The 27,555-nt window shown below is 37.1% G+C and overlaps 1 protein-coding gene and 1 long non-coding RNA gene across 3 annotated transcripts in view; one reads left to right on the forward strand and one right to left on the reverse strand.

Annotated features, from left to right (window-relative positions):
• The window catches only part of LOC132541432 (uncharacterized), a 223,150-nt gene extending 221,959 nt beyond the window's left edge, over positions 1-1,191 (reverse strand). For both annotated transcript variants that reach the window (XR_009552634.1, XR_009552635.1), the window contains exon 1: positions 1,091-1,191. This is a non-coding gene — a long non-coding RNA (uncharacterized LOC132541432). The remainder of the gene's footprint in view (positions 1-1,090) is intronic.
• On the forward strand, positions 1,185-27,218 carry IFI44L (interferon induced protein 44 like). Its single transcript, XM_016191324.2, has 9 exons — positions 1,185-1,329; positions 9,789-10,273; positions 15,581-15,629; positions 16,671-16,866; positions 21,585-21,737; positions 24,074-24,245; positions 26,080-26,180; positions 26,635-26,815; positions 27,087-27,218. The coding sequence occupies exons 2-9, from the start codon at positions 9,799-9,801 to the stop codon at positions 27,089-27,091; spliced, it is 1,332 nt and encodes a 443-aa protein (XP_016046810.2). The 5' UTR covers positions 1,185-1,329; positions 9,789-9,798; the 3' UTR covers positions 27,092-27,218.
• The last annotated feature ends 337 nt before the right edge of the window (positions 27,219-27,555 follow it).

Genomic DNA, 27,555 nt, shown 5'->3' on the forward strand with positions numbered 1-27,555 from the left:
ACAAAAGAGAAGTACCAGAGTATTGTTCAGTTCTGATTTAAGGTTGTGTTGGGGATTGCATCTGGTACCTTGAGTCAGCCACAGAAGCTTTTGCGTAAGTAACCATTATGCTGTCTCCCCAGTCCCATTTATATCTAAACTTAATTTGGATTTTCTAGCAACCTTTTTACTAGTGTCCTAAGATTTGGTGACACCACCATCCTCTTAGTCTCTTGGTGGAATCATCTTTAAAAATTTTTTTATTCCTCTATAGTACTTACCACACTGGCTTAAATATCTATGCACCAGTCTCCTTGATTACATATTACCTGGCTTGAGGATGGAGTTTTAAAATTTTATTTTATTATTTGATAGAAGGTGGAACAGATGGGGGGGAGAGGGAGAGGGAGAGGGAGAGAGACATACAGCATTGCTTTGCCACTTGCAAAATGTTTGCCCTGTGTCGGGACCGGGAGACTGAGGACATGAGTTCAGATCCTCAAGCTTGGAAACATATGCACTATACAGGATGTGTCACCACTTGGCCCCTGAAAGCACAGCTTTTTAAAAAGTCTATTTTTTATCTATTTACTTTTAGTGAGAGAGGGGAAGAGAATCTTAAGCTCCACTCTGGCTTAATAGGATGATTGAGATTGATTCCAGGGTTTCATGAATGCAGCCTTGCATTCTACTCACCAAACCACTGTCTGGGTTTGGAATAGAGTTTTCACTCAGAAGTAATCTTTCCTCAGTATCTAAACCAGTGCTGAGTAAATAAATGCATAAATGAGGCAAGAGACAAATCTGCTTTATAAATGGATTCAAGCAAAAACTAAATCATCTGTTTGCTCCAGTGCAGAACTAGAACTGGCTTTTGGCTAACAGCCACCATTCGACCAGCTGAGTTACTGTGGGCAAAGCCACTTACTTCGTGTCCTTGCATTTCATTTTCATATTTTTAGAAATAGTTATGTTAATAGCGTTTACTGAATGGGAATGTTTTGAGGAGCAGAGACTATAAAATGCTAACTGCAAACTGCTGACTACATAGCTAAATGCACAAACAAGGTTAATGTTAGTACTATTGTAATTTTTTTTTTAATTAACTTACCATATCATGCTCATCAGGACTTTTTTTTTATTTTTATTTTTTATGTGTGTGTTTCTAGAGAGGAAAACGAAACTTAACTTCCTTTGGCTTACTGCCTGCCGGAAGCTTTTAGTTTCACTTTCCTTTCTCTCTGCAGGAAGCAAACTCTCAGCAGAATTTTCTTTCTCTAAACACTGGCTGCTTGAAAAAATCAGAGCAACTAATACTTCATTTTATCCAAATACAACTCTTAAAAACAGGTATGTGACTTCTTGCCATCAGTACTTCTCAGCTGTGTGTGAAGATAACTGTTTTCTTTTCTTCGAAAAAGGTTCAGTCTGAAAGTGCTGTTAATGATTTTATTTTGATTGTTGTCACTGGGGTTATTGTTGCGGCCTGATGAATCCTCTCCAAGCTTTCTCCACCCTGCCCCAGCTCTCTCCACCCTCCCCCTCCCTTTTTGATTTTTTTTTTTTTATCTGATTAGAGAGAAAATTTGAAAAGGTACAGGGAGAGAAGGAGAAAAAGAGAGGAGTTTCTCCCCCTGTGAGGGGAGGCTGGTGTTTTAAACCTAGGTCTTTGTGCAAGGTAATGCTCAACCCGATGTGTACACCACCTCCTGGCCCTTGTTTTGTCTTTAATGACAGCTTCAAACTTGTGAAAATCTAAGTAGTAAACTTTATTATACTCTTTTTATACTTCTATAGGATTTTTAAATGTTTTTGCTTTATTAAATGGAAAGGAGTTTTCCCCTTAAAAACAAAAGCATTACTTATAATATTGAAATTTTCTTTGAATCTTTTTACTTATTTTGCTAAGCATAATACCTTCCAGCTCTATCCATTTAATCCCAAAGGATGCAAAATTGTCTTTTTTTTATTACATAGTAATATTTTATAGAGTGTATATATCCAGTAATTTTCTTAGCCAGTCATCTGTCCATGGGCATTTAGGCTACTTCCACTCCGGCTATTGTGAAAAATGCAGCTCTGAACACAGGGATGCATATGTCCCTTTGAATTAGTGCTTGAGTGTCCTTTGAATATTTGTACATTACACACGTGAAAAACAGCTGATAGCAAACATCTATAAAGACTTGATATAACTTGGGGGGCAGGATGTGGTATATGTAGTTATGCACACATATTACCATGTGCAAGGACCCAGGTTTGATCCCCTGCTCCCCATCTGCATGGGAGAGGCTTTACAAGCAGTGAAACTGGCCTGCTGGTGTTTATCTCTTTCTCTCTCTCTTTATCTTCCCAGCCCCTCTCAATGTCTCTCTGTCCTATTAAATAAAATAGAAAAAATAAAAAATAAAATAGATTTAGTATAGCTGGGAATAGAAGAAAAAATAACCTAATAAAAATGTGGGTCAAAGAAATAGTTTTCTGAAGAAGAGAGACAGATGGCCCACAGACATATAAAGAACTACTTCACTGTATTTATTATTAGAGAAATGCTAATTAAAACTACACTGAGGTTCCATCTCACATCTGTGAGAGTGAACGAACCAGGAAATGGTAGGTGCTGGAGAAGTTGTAGAGAGTAAGGGACTCTGATACACTACTGGTGGGAATGCAAACTGGTACAGCCCCTGTGGAAGACTGTCTGGAGAATCCTTAAACAAGTAAAAGTAAAAATGGAATTACTTTATGATCCAGAATACCTCTTGGACATTTATTAACTTTATCTTAATTATTTCAGTTATCTACATCTCTGTAAGTACCCTGGTTATTAGTATGAGTTTTTTTCTTCTCGTCTTCTGTTTCATCTTTCGCTTTGCTATCATAATTTTGTTTGTTACCTGTTTTTATAATAAGTGTAAGACATTAACTACAAATGTAAAAAATTAATTTAAAGCTAGATAAATGTTCACTTTATCCAGACAAGATTTATTTCGCATGTGACATGTGCCTACATGTACTAACTCATTTGTCAAACCCAATCTTAGAATCATGCTAATCAACCCTGACTCCTTTCCTGTAGCTCCACAGAACCCTGACAGTAACTGGGAAAGAAAGTTGCCAAAATATCTTCACTGTTTCATTATATCCCCAAAGTTCTGTAAGTAGGAATATCATATCAGGTATTCTTCTAAACTTGACAGATGAAGTACATGTTGGCAAGACAGTTCATTGGGGAAGGCACCTACTTTGTCATGCATGAGACCCTGGTTTAGGCCCAACCTCCACTGTACTGGAGGAAGCTTTGGTGCTATGCGTTCTTATTACTTTATCTACTTATTTGTTTCTCTCTTTTTCTACCTAGTAATGTCATCTGAAAGTGATGACAAAGCAAATACAATTCAAAATTAATAAAAAATAAAGTTTACAGGAGATATGCTCACAAAAGCTTATCTCTGCATTTCCCTCTTTTCCAAATTCTAGTAAATGAGATATTTCTTCACTATTTGCTTTCTGATCCTTTCAAACATGCATTTTATGTGTTTCTTTAAAACTATTTTAATATTGATTTTCTTATTCACTTATATCTATGTATTATTACTTTATCATTAATATTATTTTCTGGGGGGGTCAGTGGTTTTCATTATAGTCTTTGACGCACAGGCATCACCTCCTGTCCCCTTGATATATGGCCAGGAGACATCTTCTCCCACAGTGGAGGGTGCCTTCTCCATCATATATCAGGACTCTGATGTTCCTTTGTCTCTCTCTTTTACCTCACTCCAAGGAGTCCTTTGCTTTGGTGCAATACACTAAACACAGTCCGCGTTTTCACTTTATACTTTCCCTTACTGTCTTTAATTCTTAAATTCCACCTGTGAGTGACAGACTATTTGGAAGTGAATTTTCTCCTGACTTATTCACTCAATATGATACTTTGAAGATGTAACCCAGCGATTGCAAAGATGACCTCATCACTTTAAAATACCATAGAGTGTTTCACTGTATATATGTACCACAACTTTTTTTTTTTATTAAGAAAGGATTAATTAACAAAACCATAGGGTAGGAGGGGTACAACTCCACACAGTTCCCACAACCCAATCTCCATATCCCACCCCCTCCCTGATAGCTTTCCCATTCTCTATCCCTCTGGGAGCATGGAACCAGGGTCATTGTGGGTTGCAGAAGGTAGAAGGTCTGGCTTCTGTAATTGCTTCCCCGCTGAACATGGGCGTTGACTGGTCAATCCATACTCCCAGTCTGCCTCTCTCTTTCCCTAGTAGGGTGGGTCTCTGGGGAAGCTGAGCTCCAGGACACATTGGTGGGGTCTTCATTCCAGGGAAGCCTGGCCAGCATCCTGATGGCATCTGGAACCTGGTGACTGAAAAGAGAGTTAACATACGAAGCCAAACAAATTGTTGAGCAATCATGGACCCAAAGCATGGAATAGTGGAGAGGAAGTGTTAGGGAGGTACTCACTGCAAACTCTAGTGTACTTCTGCTTTCAGGTATATATTTTGCAGTAGTTTATGGATACGTGTGAACATAAGCTCTCTCTCACAAAAACTGGTGTTTATCTAGGTTTTGGGTCTTTGTTAGAAAGTGAACCACCTGAGATGAAATTAGAGCATACTATGAAAGGAAAGGTCTCACCCGAGTAATGAAGCTGAAGGGTTGTCATTCCACATGTGAAGTCTCTGGACACAGTCTGAAGTGAAGCTTGTTGAGGTGGCAATCATTGTGTTGGTTAGGTTGTGATCGGCGGATGCAATATTATTTCATATGGATTGGGAGAGGCATACGGAAAGTGGGCACTATTCAAGGGTTCCAGGACTGGGGGAAGTAGAGGCTCTATAGTGGAGATGTGAGGTTCCTGCTGTCTTAGGGTTCCAAAAGACAATCGATAGTTAATGTTATCATCACATTATTTGGTAATTGGGTTAACTTTGAAAAGTCCTTTTGTCAGGGTTTGCTGTACAGTACCCAGTACCTTGTATATAACTGTGCTATTGGATGCTTCTAATCTACTTGGTCTAGGCTTTTGAGAGAGTCCGCATATCAAATACACAGCCTATATATTAAAAATATTCAGTTTGTGTTTTGAAACACTTTGAGACATACAACTGATTTTCCCCCTCTCATATTAATTAACTACTGATTTATATGTCTACATTTTGCTAGGAGTGTACATAAACACCATTCCTAGCATCAAAAAACTGTGACCCATCCCTCCCACCCACTCCCACCCCCCACTGGCCCAGGAAGCTGAATGTCTACCCCTCACCACAGGGTTTTTACTTTGGTGCCCTACTTACAATTTGGTCAGGTCCTGCTTTTAATTTCCTTTTCAGATCTTCTTAGTCAACTTCTGTTGATGAGTGGGGGATCATCCCATACTCATCTTTATCTTTCTGAATTAGCTCACTTAATATAATTCCTTCTAGCTCTGTCCAAGATGGGTCAGAGAAGGTGGGTTCATTGTTCTTGATAGCTGCATAGTATTCCATTGTGTATATATACCACAGCTTTCTCAGCCACTCATCTGTTGTTGGGCACCTGGGTTGCTTCCAGGTTTTAGCTATTATGAATTGTGCTGCTATGAACATAGGAGTACACACCTCTTTTTGGTTGGGTGTTATGGAGTCCTTGGGGTATAAGCCCAGGAGAGGAAATACTGGATCATATGGAAGGTCCATGTCTAGCCTTGTGAGAGTTTTCCAGACTGCTCTCCACAGAGGCTGGACCAATTTACATTCCCACCAGCAATGTAAAAGGGTTCCTCTGTCCCCACATCCTCTCCAGCATTTGTTGCTGCTGTCCTTTTTGATGTATGCCATTCTTACAGGAGTGAGGTGGTATCTTAGTGTTGTCTTAATTTGCATTTCTCTGACAATCAGTGACCTAGAGCAGTTTTTCATATGTTTGTTAGCCTTTTGGATCTCCTCTGAGGTGAATGTTTTGTTCATATCCTCTGCCCATTTTTGGATGGGGTCATTTGCTTTTTTGCGGCTAAGTTTGCTGAGCTCTTTATATATTTTGGTGATTAGTGTCTTGTCTGATGTCTGGCATGTGAAGATCTTCTCCCATTCTGTGAGGGGTCTCTCTGTTTGTTTAATAGTTTCTTTGGATGTGCAGAAGCTTTTCAATTTGATGTAGTCCCATTGGTTTGTTTCTGCTTTAGTCTTCCTTGCAATTGGGTTTGATTCATCAAAGATGTCCTTGAGGTGTAGGTGGGAAAGTGTTTTACCAATGTTTTCCTCTAAGTATTTGATTGTTTCTGGTCTGACATCTAGGTCTTTGATCCATTTGGAGTTGATTTTTGTTTCTGGTGAGATAAAGTGGTTCAATTTCATTCTTCTGCATGTTACAACCCAGTTTTCCCAGCACCATTTATTGAAGAGAGCCTCCTTCTTCCATTTAATGCTTTGGGCCCCCTTATCAAAGATTACATTTCCATAGGTGTGGGGATTTATTTTGGGGCTTTCAATTCTGTTCCACTGGTCTGTCTGCCTATTTTTGTTCCAGTACCATGCTGTTTTGATGATGATGGCTTTATAATATAGTTTAAGGTCTCGGAGTGTGATACCTCCATTTCTGTTTCTTTTCCTCAAGATGGTTTTGGCAATCTTAGGTGTTTTCTGGTTCCAGATAAATGATTTTAGTGTTTGTTCTATTCTTTTAAAGAAGCTTGGTGGAACTTTGATAGGTATTGCATTAAATTTGTATATGGCTCTGGGGAGAATATTCATTTTGATGAAATTTATTCTTCCAATCCATGAGCATGGGATATCTTTCCATTTCTTGGTATCAGTTTCTATTTCCTTGAGTAGCGACTCATATTTTTCAACATACAAGTCTTTCACTTCTTTGGTCAACTTTATTCCTAGGTTTTTGATTTTGATGAAACAGATAATGGGAGTAATTTCTGGATGTCTTCTTTTTCAGATTTAGTGTTTGCATAAAGAAATGCCACTGATTTTTGTACATTGATTTTGTAGCCTGATATCTTGCTATATTGCCTAATAACTTCCAGTAGTTTTCTGCTGGATTCTTTAGGTTTTTGTATGTATACTATCATATCATCTGCAAACAATGAGAGCTTGACTTCTTCCCTTCCAATCTGTATTCCTTTGATTTCTTTCTCTTGCCTGATTGCTATGGCAAGAACTTCCAATACTATGTTGAAGAGTATCGGTGACAGTGGACAACCCTGTCTAGTCCCCGATCTGAGGGGGAATGCTTTCAGCTTCTGTCCATTGAGTATGATGTTGGCTATTGGTTTGCTATATATACACTCCACTATCTTGAGGAATTTCCCATCTATTGCCATTTTTTGTAGAGTTTTGAGCATGAATGGGTGTTGGATTTTGTCAAAGGCTTTCTCTGCATCTATTGAGATAATCATGTGGTTTTTGGCTTTGCTTTTATTGATGTGGTGAATGACATTGATTGACTTACGGATGTTGAATCAGTCTTGCATTCCTGGGATGAATCCCACTTGGTCATGATGAACAATCTTTTTGATATGTTGCTGTATCCGGTTGGCCAAGATCTTGTTTAATATTTTGGCATCTATGTTCATCAGCGATATTGGTCTGTAGTTTTCCTTTTTTGTTCTGTCCCTATCAGCTTTTGGTATCAGTGTGATATTGGTTTCATAGAAGGTGGAAGGGATATTCCTGTTTCTTCAATTTTCTGGAAAATCTTAAGAAGCATGAGTACTAACTGTTTCCTGAACGTTTTGTAGAATTCGTTTGTGAAGCCATCTGGTCCAGGACTTTTGTTGTTGGGGAGTATCACAACTTTTATAGTCACTCATCTGCTGTTGGGCATGTGGGTTGTTTCCAAGTCTGTGCTATAACATAGGTTGTAGATAGATCTTTCCTCTTTTTTTTCTTTTCTTATTTTATTAGTAATATAATAAAGATTTACAAAAGTATAAGACATCAGGGATGTAATTCCACATCTTTTCCACCACCAGAGTTCCTCATCCCAATTCTCTCCACTGGGAAGTGCAGCAGTACTTCCAAGATCACAGATATGGGTTGATTATTTCTATAACTTTCTATCTATCTATCATCTCTCTATTCATCATTTATCATGTACCTGTCCTTTTTTCCCCCTATGATCTTGCCTTCGCTCCCTTTCTGAAACAGACCTATACTGTGTTCTTCACTTATTTATTTGTTTTTTTTTCTCTCTCATGGTCCTGATGGAATTGGGGTTCAGAGGCACTAATGTCTTTTTGCATGACCATTATACTGTCTTCCCACTAATAAAGTTCTTGTGCTAACTTGATATGGACAGGCTTGAAAAGTATGACTTGAATGCTAGGCATGTGTTTTTTTGTAAAAAAAAAATTATATATTATGTCATGCTCCTTAATTTTTTCATTGTCTAGTGTTGCTTCTATATTACACAGACAAAATTAAATAGTGTGGCAGATACCATATAAACTGTAAAGCCTCAAATATTTACTGTTTCTCCTTAAGGATAAGCTTGCTGAGGGGCCAGGTGGTCATAAATGTACACACTACAGTGCAAGGACCCAGGATCAAACTTCTTGTCCCTACCTGCAGGGGGGAAGCTGCATAAATGGTGAAATAGGACTGCAGGTGTCTCTCTTTACCTCTCCCTCTCTACCTTCACCTCCCCTCTCAATTTCTCTCTGTCTCTATTCAATAATAAATACATAATAAGATTTTAAATTTCATTCTTACTTGTTAATTTATTTTATTTAGTCTGTAGTTAATCTCCCAAGAAAATATTTGATGGCTTAAATAATCTTTTTATTTCTACATATTAATATATATTTCCTTGGGAGTCAGGCAGTAGTGCAGCGGGTTAAGCACAGGTGGCACAAAGAACAAGGACCAGTGCAAGGACCTGGGTTGGAGCCCCAGGCTCCCCACCTGCAGGGGAGTGGCTTCACAAAAAGCAGGTCTGCAGGTGTCTGTCTATCTTTCTCTCTCCCTCTCTGTCTTACCCTCCTCTTTCCATTTCTCTCTGTCCTATCCAACAAAAATGACATCAATAACAACAAAAGCAATAACTACAGAAATAAAAACAACGGGGTCGGGTGGTTGCGCAGTGGGTTAAGCGCATGTGGCACAAAGCCCAAGGACCGGCACAAGGATCCCGGTTCAAGCCCCGGTTCCCCACTTGCAGGGGGGGTCGCTTCACAGGCGGTGAAGCAGGTCTGCAGGTGTCTATCTTTCTCTCCTCCTCTCTGTCTTCCCCTCCTCTCTCCATTTCTCTCTGTCCTATCCAACAACGAACAGCATCAACAATGGCAATAATGATAGCCACAGAGAGGCTACAACAACAAGGGCAACAAAAGGGGGACAAATGGCCTCCAGGAGCGGTGGATTCATGGTGCAGGCACTGAGCCCAGCAATAACCCTGGAGGAAAGAAAAAAAAAATTAAAAAAAAAAGAAATAAAAACAACAAGGGTAACAAAAGGGAATAAATAAACGCTTTATATATATATATATATATATATATATTTCCTTGAAATTTACCTATCACATTGATGCTTTCAAATTACTTTGTAAATTTCCATTTACTTTTTAATGAAATAGCTTTAATTAACTATGTAACCTTGAAAATTTTAAAAATATGGTATTTCCTTTTTAAATTATCTATTTTTATTATCTTTATGACTTCATTTATCATTTTTCTGCCTTATAGTCAAAATAATGTATTTTGAATAATAAAAAAAAAAGATAAAACACTACAAGTAGAACTGGATGGGTTTTTTTCAACCACTATGCTATACTAACCTTTGAACTTATTATTTCTCCACCAGATACAGAACAATGGAATTAACATCCAGTTTACCATGGAAGATGGAGAAACAACTACAACAGCTGTTTGGAAATGTTTCTTTGAGCCTTCTTTATAAATCAAGCATTCATAGAAATGGATTTAAGCAGATGTTTGATAAGTGTTGTAATCAGGGTTCAACCATAACAATGTTTTATAATTCTAAGTTCATTTTGGGAGCTTTTCTCTTTAGAAGCTATCCTGAAGAATTTAATGGTATAAGTGAACCAAATTCTTCCCTCTTTTTTTTATTTGAGAGAGGTAAAACAGCAGAAATGACAAGTAAATATTTAATTACAGCGCTGCAAATTACTGATGGAAATCTGACATTTTATTGTTCTAAAGATAAGATTTTATCTGTAGAATCATTGAAAAATAACTGCAGTTTACATCAAATATTACTAGATGGTCTGAGGTCCTATACTTACAGCTTTCGTTTTTCAGAATGTGAAGTTTTCCGAGTTGAAGGTATGTTAAATTGGAAAATTCTATGGCTTAGTTCTAGTCTTTCTATTAGTTTGGTTAATTGATCTATTTGGAGAAGTAAAACCTGAGAGGAACAATACAATTTGATACTATAAAATTTCTCTTTCATAAATTCCAAAATGAGAGGACAGGTGGTGGCTCATCTGGTTGAGCATACATGTCACAATGTACAAGGACTCAGGTTCAAGCCTCCCAACCCTCACCGACAGGGGGAAAGCTTTGTGAGTGGTGAAGCAGGGATGCAGGTGTTTCTCTCCTTCTCTATCCCCCTGCCCCATTCTCTCCATTTCTGGCTGTTTCTAGCCAATAAATAAAGATAATTAAAAATAATAAAATAAATTCCAAAATGAGACATGATATGCAGCTTTGAGTTAAATATATTGATACATACAAGTGTAGCAAAAGAGAGAGAGAATTAAAACAGACCTCATTCATCAAACCAGGTCAGTTTTGACTTACGACTCTTCTTCGTCATCCACAGGCTCTCTAGGAATGGTGATTTGAGCATTTCCATAGTGACTTAAAGGAAGAGGAAATAATTTTCCATCTTTTCCCCTTCATATTATGTTTCCAATCCTAATTTCCTTCTTTAAAAATAAATGTTATTTTCTGCTTTATGATGTTTAATATTTTTATTCAAATATTTAAAAACTTTATTTATTGTTTACTGGAGGATTAATTATTTACACTAGACAGTAAATACAATAGCTTGTAATAGCATAACATCTGTAATAGCATAACATTTCCCAGTTTTCCACATAACAATACAACCCCCACAAGGTCCTCTGTCATCATATTCCATGACCTGAACCCCCACCCTTACACACCCCAGAGTCTTTTACTTTAGTGTGATACACCAATTCCATTCCATGGTCTGTTTAGCTTTTTCTCTTTTGATCTTGTTTTTTCAACTTCTGCCTTAGAGCGAGATCATCTTATATTCATTCTTCTGTTTCTGACTTATTTCACTTAATATGAGTTCTTCAAGCTCCATCCAAGATGGGCTGAAAACGGTGAAGTCACCATTTTTAATAACTAAGTAGTATCCCATTGTGCGTATATACCACAACTTGCTCAGCCATTTATCTGCTGTTGGACACCTGGTTTGCATTCAGGTTTTGGCTATTACAAATTGTGCTGTTATATTTTTGACTACTACAAATTGAACATAGATATACACAGATCTTTTTGGATGGGTATGTTGGGTTCCTTAGAATATGTCCCCCGAAGAGAAATTGCAGGGTAGATCCACTTCTAGCCTTCTGAGGGTTCTCCAGACTGCTCTCCAAGAGGTTTGGATTAATTTATACTCCTACCAGCAGTGCAAAAGGTTTCCTTTGTCCTCACAACCTCTCTAGCATTTGTTGCTGGTACTTTTTGTATGATATTCTCATAGGAGAGAAGTGGTATCTCATTGTTGTCTTTATTTGCATTTCTCTGACAATCAGTGACTGGCAGCCTTTTTTCATATGTTTCTCAACCTTCCAAATCTCTTCTGCGGTGAATATTCTGTCCATGTCCATTTTTGGATGGGGTCATTTGTTTTCTTGTTGTTGAGTTTGGTGAGCTCTTTGTATATTTTGGTTAATAGCTTCCTGTCTGATATATGTCATGTGAAGATCTCCCATTCTGTGAGGCATCTCTTTGTTTGGGAAGTGGTTTCTTTTGCTGTGCAGAAGCTTTTTAATTTAATGTAGTCCCATTGGCTTATTCTTGTCTTAGTCTTTGTAATTGGATTAATATTACTGAAGATGTCTTTAAAATTTACATGGAAGAGAGTTCTGCCGATATTTTCCTCCAAGTATGTGGTAGTTTCTGGTTTAACATCCAAGTCCTTGATCCACTTGGCATTTACTTTTGTGTTTGGTGAAATATAGTTGTTCAGTTTCATTCTTCTGCTTGTTTCAATCCAATTTTTCCAACACCATTTGCTGAAGAGACTCTCCTTTCCCCATTTAATAGTCCAGGCACCTTTGTCAAATATTAGATGTTCATAGGTATGGGGGTTTACTTCTGAGCTCTCAATTCTATTCCACTGGTCAGTATGCCTTTTCATGTTCCAGTACCAAGCAGTTTTGATTACAGTGGCCCTATAATACAACTTGAGATCTGGGAGTGTGATGCCTCCAGTTCTGTTCTTTCTTCTCAAGATGTTTTGGCAATTCTAGGTCATTTCTGGTTCCAGATAAATATTTGTAGCATTTGTTATATTCTCCTAAAAAATGTGGATGGGATTTTTGATGGGGATAGCATTACATTTTTATATGGCTCTGGGTAGTATATTCATTTAAATGATGTTAATTCCTTCAATCCATGAACATGGAATATCTATCCACTTCTTTGTGTCTTTTTCAATTTCCTTGAATAGTGACTCATGAATTTCAGAATACAAGTCTATCATTTCTTTGGTTAGGTTTATTCCTAGATATTTTATTGTTTTTGTTGCTATAGTAAAAGAAATTGATTTCTGGATTTCTTCTCCTAACTTTGTGTTTGTATAAAGTAATGTCACTGATATTTGTTTGTTAATTTTTTTTTATATTTCTTTTTTATTTATTTATTTATTTATTATTTTTTATTTTTTATTTAAGAAAGGATTAATTAACAAAACCATAGGGTAGGAGGGGTACAACTCCACACAATTCCCACCACCCAATCTCCATATCCCACCCCCTCCCCCGATAGCTTTCCCATTCTCTAGCCCTCTGGGAGCATGGACCCAGGGTCATTGTGGGTTGCAGAAGGTAGAAGGTCTGGCTTCTGTAATTGCTTCCCCGCTGAACATGGGCGTTGACTGGTCGGTCCATACTCCCAGTCTGCCTCTCTCTTTCCCTAGTAGGGTGGGTCTCTGGGGAAGCTGAGCTCCAGGACATATTGGTGGGGTCTTCAATCCAGGGAAGTCTGGCCGGCATCCTGATGACACCTGGAACCTGGTGACTGAAAAGAGAGTTAACATACAAAGCCAAACAATTGTTAAGCAATCATGGACCCAAAGCTTGGAAAAGTGGAGAGGAAATATTAGGGAGGTACTCACTGCAAACTCTAGTGTACTTCTGCTTTCTTACTTTGGTGCCATACTCCAAACTCAGTCAATTTCTGCTTTGCGTTTCTACTTCTTTTTTTTTTTTTACATGCATAACATTCCCCAGATTCCCATTTAACAATACATACCCACTATTTCATTCATCATTTTTCATGGACCTTTATTCTACCCACCCACCCACCCACCCCAGAGTCTTTTACTTTGGTGTAATACTCCAATTCCATTTCAGGTTCGACTTGTGTTTTCTTTTCTAATCTTGTTTTTCAATTGTTTTCAATCTTGTTTTTTAATTTTTCTAGCCTGACACTGTATTACATTGCCTTATGATTTCCAAAAGCTTCTTGCTGAATTCTTTTGGTTTTTCTGTGTATAGTATCGTATTGTCTGCAAATAAGAAAGTTTGACTTCTCTTCCAATCAGTATGCCTTTAATTCCTTACTTCTGTCTGATTGCTATGGCAAGAACTTCCAACACTTGTATATACTATGTTATGAGGTCCCTTTCTCTATACTTTTCAATCTACTGATCACTCTTGCCTGGATTGACTTGTGTTTAAGTAAGGTACTTAAAGAGTTCAGTTGTGGAAGTTATTAGTTGTTTCAATGTTATCTCAGTCCCTGAGTTGAAACATGGTGGCTGTTAAAGCCTGTTTTGTTCTTTTTCTTCCCTGTAGGCTATGGGAGCCTGAGGGCTTTTTAACTATAAGTAGGCTTTTTAGTTTAATCACTCATTCCTGACTAATAGATAAATCTGGCAGGGAAAGAGATAGCACAATGCTAATGCAAAGAGACTCACACACCCCTAGGATCTTAAAGTCCCAGGTTCAACTGAGCTGCTGTACCAGCAACCAGAGTGAAGCCAGCACCACTAAGAGAAACAAATCCTGTTTATACTCTGTGGGTTCTGTGACAATTTTTCACTCTGTCTCCCAATTCATCAGGAGAAAAATGTGGAAAGGCTCCCACTATACAGCCCCACCTCCAGTCCACTGGGGTGTAGATTGTCTCCTGAGTTTCCAGATCAGTTCTCTTGCTGCCCCCCACCCCCATGTCAGCATGGTTCCTGTCTGCTGCTCTAGCCTCAAAGAGGCAGTAGCAATAGGCACTCACAGATGCATTTGGTGAGCCTCAGCTTTCTTTTTGTTGGTAAAACAGTCTGGAGGTGGTGCCACAACCAGCAAACTACCAGACTGTTAACCAGCTGCTCGGGAGTGCATATGGATGTTAGTCCCAGGAATCTCTCCTTGGACTCCTCTCTGTCATGAGCCAGTGAATTGGTGGGCTCCCAAAGTAGTTCTAGTCCTAACTAGCTTTGGTCCCAGGTGATATCCTTTGATATTCCTTCTATTTCTGGCTGAAGATAACACCTCCTATGTTAGTCAGCAGAAAGATGCATTTTCTGTACTTGGTTCCACCTAACAAATATCTTCAGTTTCCCCTATTCTTGATTTTTTTCCTCCTGGTCAAAGCTGTTTTTAGGCCTCAGAAGTTTTGATCCTAGTTCTCCCTATATATATTTTTAATTTGTAACAGCTCTCTTTTAAAATTTTTTAAAAATTTTATTTATTTTCCCCTTTTTTGCCCTTTTTTATGTTGTTGTAGTTATTATTGTTGTTGCTATTGATGTTGTCATTGTTAATTAGGACAGAGAGAAATAGAGAGAGGAGGGAAAGGCAGAGAGAGGGAGAGAAAGATAGACAACGGCGGACCTGCTTCACCACCTGTGGAGCAACTCTCCTGTAGGTGAGGAGCCAGGAGATCGAGCTGGGGGCTCAAACCAGGATCCTTATGCCAGTCCTAGTGCTTCACGCCACCTGCGCATAACCCACTGCACTATCGCCCAACATCCTGTAACAGCTTCTTTATAGTCACCAAAATTTATGAGAATCTATAATGTCCTTCAAGTGACAGAGTGGAAAACAAATGTGTAGATGCAGAGAGACAGCAAGGTAATGAAAGAGACCACATAACAGAAGCTTCCTTCACTGTGGTCGGGGACAGTCCAAAATGTGGGTAGTGCATATAGGGGCCCAAGATAGTGTGACTTAATGCACTATATGTTTTTATAAAATGGACCCGTCTTAAATGAACCATGAATATAACTCTGATGTGTTTACATAGACCCTAATTCTCAGCTCAGGTGATCCAGGTGGATCAGTGACCCAAAGAAAGGCAGTACTAGATACATTTATATCACACATTCAAAACAACAAAAAATAAAGGTTATGTTGTCTTTGTTTCTTATAGGAACCAAGAATAAAGGAGACTACATAAGCAAGATAACACAAGCCATTAAGTAAGTTATGTTCGTGAACTACCTATAATGCATTTCATTTAGATCAGTTGTACAAAAGGACAACAAATAAATGATAATGTAAAAACCATATCAGTGAGAGTTATAAAATAAATTAAAAATCTGTTGATATAATATGCCCGCAAGTATTTAGAACAAAACAAGAAAGTAAATAAAATTACTGAACATATTTTTCAGACTTTATTTTTAAATTTAATTAACTTATTTATTGAATACAGATAGAGATAAATTGAGAGGGAAAGAATGATGGGGAGAAAGAGAGAGAGAGAGAGAGAGAGAGAGAGAGGAAGAGATTGAGACCTGTAGCACTGCTCATGAAACTTCCCTCCTACAGCTAAGGGCCAGGGGCTAGAACCTGTTTCCTTGTGCACTGCAATGTGATGGTTAACCACATGCTTGGCCCCCATTCTGGTTAATTTTTATTTTATTTTATTTTATTTTATTTTATTTTATTTTATTTTATTTTTTGCCTCCAGGGTTATTGTTGCGCTCGGTGCCAACACTATGAATCCACTGCTCCTAGATGCCATTTTCCCCATTTTGTTGCCCTTGTTATTTTTGTTGGACAGGACAGAGAGAAATCAAGAGAGGAGGGGAAGACAGAAAGGGGAATAGAAAGATAGACACCTGCAGACCTGCTCATCACTTGTGAGATGACTCCCCTGCAGGTGTGAAGCCAGGGTCTCAAGTTGGGATCCTCGAGCTGGTTCCTATGCTTTGCACCATGTGTGTTTAAACTGCTACGCTACCTCCTGGCCCCATAAATTTTTATGGTTTAATATGCTAATAGTTTAATAGCATTTTGGGTTCTTGTTAATGCTTAAATTTATCCAGAAATGGGAAAATGTATTTTCTTCAAACACAAAAAATACATAGGCTAGTACCATTTTGAATATGTATAGAACATATTAGTATCAAAATAATAAGTATATAATAAAAATATAAGTTTACAAGCAAATCAAGCTGTAGAAGAACTGTTCTTCATAGAAGTTTTGTTTTCCTTTAACTGTTGCACTTCAACAGGTATAAAAGTAATCTTCTAGCAGAACTCAGAGACTACAAGACCTATGACAACATGGTCTCAGAAATTCGTATTCTCTTGCTGGGACCAGTTGGGTCTGGAAAGTCCAGTTTTTTCAATTCAGTGAAGTCTGTTTTCCAAGGCCATGTGACTCGTCAAGCTGCAGTGGGGTCTGATATCACCAGTATAACTGAACAGGTAAATTGTTTCAGGATTTCCTGAGAAACATGTTTTGTAAATAACCATTATTAGACTTGTTCCTTTCCCCCCCATTTTTCTTGAAACTTTAATGTCATAAAAAATACTAGCTAAAATATAAATCAGGAGTAAATGTTGGATAGAATTACTTTATATTGTACAGAGAGACTTTGTTTTTAAAAAAATTTTGGATGCAGAAAGCAAGTATATTAAATAACCTTTGGCAGTTACTATGAAAGTAATACTTTACATTTTTATAGAAATATTTTTATTTTGAGTATTTTTACTTTATCTATTTTCTTATTGTAATTCTCTTTTTATTTTTTTTAAGATTAGAAAGTATAGTTCCACACTGTACCACCACCAAAGTTCTCTGACCCTATTTCCCACCTACAGTTATCAAACTTCTCATAAAGTCTTAGAGGCAGTTTTTTTTTTCTTTTTGTTATCAGAGCACTGTCCAGCTCTGGAGTATGATGGTGCAGGGGATTGAACCTGGGGCTTTGGAGCCTTAAGCATAAGAGTCCGTTTACATAACCAGTATGCTATCTGCCCTCTGCCCAGGATACTTTTTTTTTGTAAGTTCATGTTTCATCTTTTTAAATTCCACATGCAAGTCAAGCTATCCTATAGTTTTTTTCACCTCTTTACTGAACTATTCTCTTCAAGTCCCATTTGTTTGATCCCAAAGGGCAAAATATCATCTGTTTAAATTACAAAATACTATTCCATTGAATATGTGTCCCATATTTTCTTTTTTTATTTAATTAATTTATTTATTTAAAAAAGGAGACATTAACAAAACCGTAGGATAGGAGGGTACAACTCCACACAATTTCTACCACCATATCTCTGTATCTCACCCTCCCTTGATAGCTTTCCTATTCTTTATCCCTCTGGGATTATGGACCCAGGGTCATTGTGGGTTGCGGAAGGTAGAAGGTCTGGCTTCTGTAATTGTTTACCCGCTGAACATGGGCGTTGACTGGTCAATCCATACTCCCAGCTTGCCCATCTCTTTCCCTAGTAGGGTGGGTCTCTGGGGTAGCAGAGCTCCAGGACACATTGGTGGGGTCTTCAGTCCAGTGAAGTCTGGTCGGCATCATGCTGGCATCTGGAACCTGGTGACTGAAAAGAGAGTTAAAATACAAAGCCAAACAAATTGTTGAATAATTATGGACCTAAAGGCTGGAATAGTGCAGATGAAGTGTTGGGGGGTATTCACTACAGACTATTGTGTACTTTTGCTTTCAGGTATATATTTTGTCCTCGTTTATGGATACTTATGAACATATGCTCTATCTCATGGGGCCTGGTCTATATCTAGGTTTTGGGACTTTGTTATGGAGTGAACCACCTGGAATGGAATTAGAGAATACTATGAAAGGAAAGGTCTCACCTGAGTAATGAAGCTGAAGGGTTGTCATTCCACACCTGAAGTCTCTGGACACAGTCTGAAGTGAAGCATGCTGAGGTGGCACTCGTTGCCTTGATTAGGTTGGGATAAGCAGATGCAATATTATTTGATTTGGATTGAGAGAAGCGTGTAGGAAAGTACATGCCACCCTAAGGTTCCAGGACTGGGGGAAATATAGGCTCTATAGTGGAATGTGAGGTTCCTGCTGTCTTAGGGTTCGAGAATACAATGGATGGTTATTGTTATCATCACATTAATTGGTAATTGGGTTAACTTTGAAAAGTCCTTTTGTTAGGGTTTGCTGTATAGTACCCAGTATCTTGTATATAGCTGTGCTATTGGTTGCTTCTGATATACTTGGTCTAGGCTTTTGAGAGAGGTAACATATCAAAGACTCAGCCTATGTATTAAAGAAGACTCAGTCTGTGCTTTAAAAAGTTTGAGACATAGAATCAATTTTCCCCTCTCATATTATTTAGTGATTTATATGATTACAAATTAATACGAGTGTACATATACACCATTCCCAACACCAAAAGACTGTGTCCCATCCCACCCACCAACCCATCCCCACCCCAACCCCACCACCTGCCACCCTGGGAAGCCGAATGTCCACCCTCCCCTTCACCACAGGGTTTTTACTTTGGTGCCCTACTCTAGATTTAGTCAAATCCTGCTTTTAGTTTCCCTTTCTGTTCTTCTTTCTCAACTTCTGTTTTTGAGTGGGACCATCCTATACTCATTTATCTTTCTGACTTAGTTCACTTAATATTATTCCTTCTAGCTCCATCCAAGATGAGTCACATAAGGTGGGTTCATTGTTCTTAATAGCTGCATAGTATTCCATTGTGTATATATACCACAGCTTTCTCAGCCACTCATCTGTTATTGGGCACCTGGTTGCTTCCAGGTTTTAGCTATTATGAATTGTGCTGCTATGAACATAGGTGTACACATATCTTTTTGGTTGGGCATTATGGAATCCTTGGGGTATATCCCCAGGAGAGGAATTACTGGGTCATATGGAAGGTCTATGTCTAGCCTTGTGAGAGTTCTCCAGACTGCTCTCCACAGAGGCTGGACCAATTTACATTCCCACCATCTGTGAATGGACATTTAGGCTGTTTCCATTCCTTAATTACTGTAAATAGTGCAGCTATGAACATTACGTTGCATATATCTCTTTGAATTAATGATTTACGTATCTTTGGATATATACTGAGCAGTAGTATGGCTGGGTTACAAGGTGATTCCATTTTTTGTTTGTTTTTGTTGTTTGAGGGCTCTCAATACTGTTGTATTAATTTGTATTCTTCCCAGCAGTGCAATAAAGTTCCACTTTTTTTCCCCTCCACATCCTAACACTTAAACATCTCTAATGTTTTCATGTGAGTCATTCTCTCAATTGTGAAGTGATATCTTATGATTATAATTTGGCAGTAATAAATGAATTTCTCTAAAGATAAGCAAAACAAGCCTATCTTCATGTATTGTGGGCCATATGTGACCTTTAGAAAACTGTCTATCCAGTTCTTTTGCCCAATTTTGTTGGATTATTCCTTATTTTGTTTTAAGCAGAGTTCTTAATTTGATATCAAACTTTTATCAGATGTATGATGTTCAAATATGTTCTCATAATTTCTAGGCTCCCTGTGCATCCTTGTGAAATTTTCTTTCCATGTGTAGATGCTTTTCAGTTTGATACAGTGCCATTTATTTAATTTATTTTTTTAAAATTCATTTATTTATTCCCTTTTGTTGCCCTTATTGTTTTATTGTTTTAGTTATTATTGTTGCTATTGATGTCATTGTTGTTGGATAGGACAGAGAGAAATGGAGAGTGGAGGGGAAGACAGTGAGGGGGAGAGAAAGATATACACCCACAGACCTGTTTCACCGCCTGTGAAGTGACTTCCCTGCAGGTGTGAAGCTGGGGGCTTGAACCAGGATCCTTACACCAGTCCTTGTGCTTTGCGCCATGTGTGCTTAACCTGCTGCGCTACCGCTGGACTCCCTTAGTGCCATTTATTTAATCTTGTTTTCATTTAATTTCCCCATGGCAGTGAATCTCCAATGATAATATGATATGATAATAAATACATATGATAATAAAGTCTCAGTGTCTTTACCAGTGTTTACTTCTGTGTATTTTATGGTTCCAAGTCTAATACTGAGGTTTTTAATCTATTTTGAGTTAATTTGTTTATGTTGCTAAGTGGTAGTGTATTTTCATTTTTCTATGTATGACTATACAGTTTTTCTACCTCCATTTGTTGAAGAACTTTTATTTTCCCCATTGAGTTATTTTGGGCCTTTTGTCATAGATCTGTTATCCATGTTTTATTTCTGGGCTATCCTATTTCACTGGTCTGAGTGCCCATTTTTGTTTCAGTACCACACGATTTTAATTTCTATTGTTGGTAGTATAATCTGAAGTCAGATAGTGTGATAGCTCTATTCTCTCCTTTTTTTTCTCAGCAGTGTTTTGACTTGTTTTCTTTGTGTGATGTGTGTGAATGCTTGGGTAAGTTGTTTTTATTACTTTAATAGAGATTGCATTAAATTTGTAGATTTCTTTTGATAGGATAGTTACTTTAATAAAATGTACCTTCCAAGCCATGAACAAGAGATATTATTCCATGCTTTAAATATCTTCTAGTAATGTTTTATCTCTTTCATTTTAAAATTCCTTCACCTCCTTTGCCAGATCCACTCAAAGGTATTTTTATCTTTTTTGAGTTTAATTGTAATTTGGATTGATTGTTTCATGTCTCTTTCCTTTTATGCATCATATTATGTATTCTGCTACTTTGATGAATTTATTTATGGCTTCTAGAAGTTTTCTGGTGAAAATCTTTAGGAGTCTATATATCTATTATCATGTCATCTACAAAAAGTGACACTTTGACTTCTTCCTTTCTGACATGGATTCCTTTGTTTTCCATTATATTTAAAAAATAGTTTTAATTATGTTGTCTATGTTATTCTTATTGCCATTTTAAAATATTTTTTTAAACTTTAATTTGATAGAACAAAAAGAAATTGAGAGGGAAGGGAGACAAAGAAGAACAGAGAGATAGACAGAGAAATACCTATGGCACTGCTTTCCACCTTTAGGAAGACTTTTCTCTGGGTGGGAGAATGGGGACGGAGAATGGTCTGGGTGCTTGAACCTGGGTCCTTGCACACGGTAACATGTGCACTTAATCAAGGATGCAATTTCCAGACCTCTCTTACAGCCATCTCTTAAATGCACGTTGAAGAATGAATTTTTTTATGTTTGATATGTTTTGCTTTACAGTATAGAGTATATTCTATTAGAGATGGAAAAGATGGCAAATCTCTACCATTTCTGTTGTGTGATTCCATGGGGCTGGATGATAAAGAGGGAGCTGGATTGTGTGTGGATGACATACCTCATGTCTTAAAAGGCAACATATCAGACAGATACCAGGTAAGAATTCTCCAAACTTCAAAACATCTTCAGTCATTTTTTCAGTATTTATTGATTTTGTTCTTACTTCTCAATAAGACAGAATTTTCATAAGTTGATTTCAATATCAACCAACACCATTCTACTTTAAATGAGTAAATATTCTTGGTCATGTACATGATCCAGTTTCCAGTATAACCTCCATGGTACTGAAGGAAGTGTAAGTGCTGTGGTGTCTTTCTTTCTATCTTTTTCTCTGTCTGTTTATTGGAAAAAGTCAACCTGTGTTGGTATGCTTCTAAATTCTGCTTCTAAGACTCCTTCTGTTTCATTGGTTTAACCCCCCCCCCTGCTTAACACTGTATTCTAGAGTGGTAAAACCCCAGTAATGCCAAAAATATATATTTTTAAAGTACAGTATATATTTATTCTATATCATTGAAAGAGGTAGCAAAATGGAAGAATTCTAATTTCCCAGCCCCCAGAAAATGTCTCAGGAGGAGACTGTGTTTATATCACTCTTTACAATGGTGCAAATAACAGGAAAGTAGTAGTATTATCTGTTTCAGTTTTTTTTTTTTGATCACTTAGATAAAATGTTGAAACAATCACTGTGAAGGGTGTTGTTATGTTAGCATATAATCTGACCACTTCAATATTATATACTAGAGTAAAAAGCTCACTGTCGTTGTGGACTCATAAGCATTTTACATAATTGTCTCTATAAGTCTTAGATTTTTCATGTCTGAAATTTAGGTATTGCTAATGTACAAACCATAGGATAACAAGTGAAATTCAGTCATGTACTTTAAGTCCTTAAAAAGTTAGCTATAGTTAGAAACAGGCTGGGGGTACGGATGACCTGCCAACACTCATGTCCAGCAGAGAATCAAATTACAGAAACCAAGACTCTTGCCTTCTGCACTCCAAAAAGATTTTTGGTCCATATTCCTAGAGGGGTAAGTGATAGGAGAAGTAAACAAAAGGGCTCTGTATACCCATTCCACCAGGATCTGAAAAGTTTATCACCAAGGAATCTTATTTTTAAACTGTCAACGAAAGGGAAGTGATTCTAGAAAAACACCAGAGGAATCCAAGCACTTTTTCTCTTAACTGAGAGAGAAGAAGTAAAAAGGAAAGACGTCTAAAAGTAGTAATAGGTGTAAGAGTGACATAGTAAGGAAGTGAAGGCAGGACTATTGAAAAAAAAAAATAAAGGGAAATCCCCACCTGCCAGGGGGTTGCCTCACAAGCAGTGAAGCAGGTCTGTAGGTGTCTTTCTCTCCCTCCCTCTGTCTTCACCTTCTCTCCATTTCTCTCTGTCTTATCCAACATCAATAACAACAACAATAATAGCCATAACAATGATAAAACAGATAAAACAACAAGGACAACAAAAGGGAAAAAATAGCCCCAAGGAACAGTGGATTCGTGGGGCAGGCACCAGGCCCCAGCGGTAACCCTAAGAGGTAAAAAAAGGGGGGCATAGAGATAGATAAGTAGATAGATAGATAGATAGATAGATAGAGATAAATAGTTATAAAAGCAGCACATATCACTGACCTTAGGAGAACTACTGAAGTTTCCAGTGGATGAGATAGAGACACCAAATCTTAGTGGTGGGAACCGTACGGAATTATAGCCTGATTATCTTACAATTTTGTAAATCAATATTAAATCATTAATAAAAAATTAAAATATTTAGAATCTAAGTTTACACTTAGCAAACAATAGTAATTCTTTTATAAAGACTAGAACTTAAATTTTGCTTTTACTAAAAATATTGCTTGCATAGTATGAATAAAACAGTGCCAATAGTAAGTAATTACAATTTTATTATTGTCTAAATTATCTTATTAGGGAAAAAATTGTAAGACAACTGTCACATGATTTAATGTCTTATAAATGTATTAATTATCATTTTTTAAAAAAAGAATTAGAGTGTTAACCTTTTCTTTGAAAACAGAGGTATAATAAGGGCTGGAGAAAGAACTCACTTGAATCCTCTGATTTCTTTCCATGTCTGAGGCCCAGGTTTGAGCCCGATCATCACCACTTTGAACAGAGCTTTGGTTTTGTGTTCTCTTTCACTCTCTACCTCTGCCTATCTTCCTTTTTATCTCTGTCTAAAAATAAACAAACACAAAAACAAGCAAGCAAAGAAACAAAAGTCAGATGTAAAATGTGGTTAATTTCACAATTGGAAGTTGGAAGTATGAAAGCTTTACTACTTCACGAACCTGGAGTTAGAGTAGCTACTTGGAGAGCAAGTTCTGGGTTGGAGATTAGTAGTAACCAACTTTGAAGCATGGGTTGTATTTTGATAAATTCTATGTCATCTCATATTTTTATGACAGTTTACTTCCCATAAGCCGATTACATCCAACCATCCTGCCTTCATTGCTTCTCCATCACTGAAGGACAAGATTCACTGTGTGGCTTATGTCTTAGATACCAACTCTGTCGACACTCTCTCCTCGAAAATGGTGTCTATATTCAAACAAATTCGAAGAGAAGCATTAAGCTGCGGTGAGTCTTGCATTTATGAAAAAATAAATTTGAAATTATTATATACTCAAAGGAAGTTGCAAAGAGAGTACAGACATGTTTCATGTGTCCTTCACCCAATTTCCTGAGCCCTGGTATGGTAGGTAGCCAAAGATCAAGCAGAAAATTGAATTATGAAGAGGTTCTAATTCCTTCATGTTTAGTTCTGAAAGACCAGAATGCATATAATCATTGCCGTTAGTTAGCGTTTTTTCCATGCATAACTTTCCTGTAGTTTGATAGAGAACTCACCTCCTCCCATGATGTAACTGAACCAAGATAATTAAGACAAGGAAATTCATACTGTCATAATGTGTGTGTCTAGGTTGTTTTGTCACATGAGTAAATTCATGTCAGCACCACAACAATCAAGATTCAAAACAAATCTAACATTAAAAAAAATTCACTCATGGTCGTCTTAATCTGCAGTATCCCTAGTCCCTTTCCACCACTAACCTCTTCTTCATTTCCACAATTTTGTCACTGGGAAAGTTATGTAAATAGAATCATACCATATGTCACCTTTGGAGACCCATTACTTCTAAATAAGGGGGAGGTGTGTTGGCAGCAATTGCAGCTCCTATTAATGTTAGAATACAAGTCTTTTTACGTAGATATGTTTTCATTTCTATTGGATAAGTCCTCAGGAGTGTGATTTCTGGATTATATTGTAAGTTTATGCTTTGTTTTCTAAAAAATGAGCAAACTACTTCCAGAATAGCTTCTCATTGTATACTAACAATAGAAATATATAAGAATTCTAGTTTTTCTACATTCTCACTGCTTGGCATTACTGCTATTTAAAAAAAATGAATGTTTCTAATATGTTCTCATTGTGGCCTTAATTTATGTTCCATTATGACTAATTACTAATTATCATTACTACCAATTATCACTTGCTTATTTGCTCTCTACATATATTTTTCATAATGAAATGACTTTGTGTCCTTTTATAGTTCCTATTTGGAGTGTTTAGTTTTTTATTATTAAATTTTAAGAAATCTATCAAGGCTAGATATGAGGGCATTGTCAGATGTAAGATTTGCAAATAGTTTCTCCAGTATTTACTTAATTGTCTTCTTCTTATCTCAACAGTGCTTTCATAAAGCATTGTATTTAAATTTAAGTGAATTCTCACCAGTTTTTTTCTTTAAAGTATACTTTCAAATGGTAAACAAAAATTATTTTGCTAAGTCTTAGAACACTTACTTTTTCTGTTATTTTTTAAGTATGGTCTCATATTTTAGTTTTGAATATATGATTCACTGTGAATTAATTTTTAAGTTAGGAAAACCAAGTCAAGATTCATTATATTCTGCCCTATTGAGATCCAGTATCATACTTATTTGCTGAAATAAGTAATTTTTTTTTTTCATTGAATTGTGCTTGTGCCATTGTCAAAAACCAGTTTCCCTTCACTGACATTTCTATTTGAAAAAGTCAGCCCAGTGCCCCCCAACTTTGGGGTAAAGAATATGGTACCACTGCTCAGCATGGTCCTCACTGGTACCACAGAGGATCTAGCTTCAGCTGTCACTTCTCCTCCCAACAAACTTATGATAGACTATTTATGTGGAATTATAGACGATTGCAAATTGGTACAAATTTAGTAGAACTTAAATGGTCTCTTGTGTTGGAAGGAAAAGATAATTTTTCCTTGCAAAAGAATGTCTGGTTCCATTTTGAGATTTATCGGGGATGCGTCATTCTCTATAAGTTAAAGTGATTTTATGGAAAACTGCTTTCATACATATTTACTGACATTATTGACACATGATTTATAATCCAAATGAACTGATTTATTTACTTGATATAGGTATAGCACTGGTAGTCTTGCTTACTAACCTGAACAACTACAGTGATGTTCTGCAAGGCGATTTTTTAAACATGAGTGAATTGATGATTTCTCAAAACCAAGTAAGGAAATTTTGTTTGTTAGCACATCTCACTTTAATAGTGTTCTACTGTGTGTGTTTGTGTTCACATTACATATGCAAAGTAATATGAGTATTTAACCACATGCACCACTGCCTGGCCCTACATATGTAAAGTAAATGAAGAAGTAGATCAATTGCTTGGCTTATTCAAGCTTAGTTATTAGGCTCAAAGAAATTGCACAGCAATTTGCATACTTTCTGTGTGTGCCTGGGGTCCTTGGTTTAATCTCTGATACCATCATAAACCAGAGCTGAGTAGAACTGTTCATTCTCTCTCACTGTTATTAATGCAATAAAAAACTTGTATATTGCTTTAGTAATTATATCTTGAGAAGAGTTATCTGGTTACTGCTTTTTGTTTCTTTCTTGAATTATTTAGAAATTTAGTCAAATTTCAGATGTGAGTTAGGCTATTTGAATTTATTTCTCCACAGCGAATTGTTAACAAGGTCCATGAATTACTAAGCATTCCTATTTTTAATATCTTCATGGTTGAAAATTATGCTTCAGAGTTGGAGCTGGACCCTTTAAAGGACATTTTAATTCTTTCTGCACTGAGGCAGATGTTAAGGGCTGCAGATGATGCCTTAGAAGATTTACCTCTTGAGGAAATAGGTAATCACATTCCTTTTCTTTCTCACATAAAATATCAATAATTTTGAAAACCTGTAAGCCTTGTTTCTTTTTTATTTTTATTTATAAAAAGGGAACACTGATAAAAACTACCCGATAAGAGGGGTGCATAGTTCCCACCACCAGAACTTCCTATCCTGTCCCCTCCCCTGATAGCTTTCCTATTCTTTATCCCTCTGGGAATATGGACTCTTGTACCAACATCTTTAAAAGAACATGTGCTTCACATCCAAATTTTTTGTTTTGTTTTTAGATTAAATTGAATGGTTGTTCAAGTTCTTCATGTGACATCACTTGCCTTGATGCTGACACATGGCCTTAACCTAGACTGGCATGTCCTGCTTAGAGCTGGTGTCTGCTAAAATCAACCTTGAAACTGCTTTCATTCATGCCTCCTGTTCTAATAGCACATAACTAATGACTCCTTCTAGGACTGGTGATTGTTCAAGCCCAAAAGCCACCCCTGTGTAAAAGAATGCTTATGTATAGGTACAGCTTAAACACACACATGTGAACTGTCTGTAGCATTACATGTAAAACTCTACCTAAAAAATAATCAAACTTAATAGCGATTTTTAGAATAGTTATATGGATATCTGCTTTCCTCACTATATTGTCAGTGCTTTGAGAAACAGGATTTAGATTTTACATTTCTTTTTATTCACAGAACTCAGCATAGTGTTTAGCCACCATTTTGTATGACTTCCACCCTCCCCAGTGTG

This window comes from Erinaceus europaeus, chromosome 11 (genome assembly GCF_950295315.1).
Source record: "Erinaceus europaeus chromosome 11, mEriEur2.1, whole genome shotgun sequence".
Lineage (NCBI taxonomy): Eukaryota > Metazoa > Chordata > Mammalia > Eulipotyphla > Erinaceidae > Erinaceus > Erinaceus europaeus.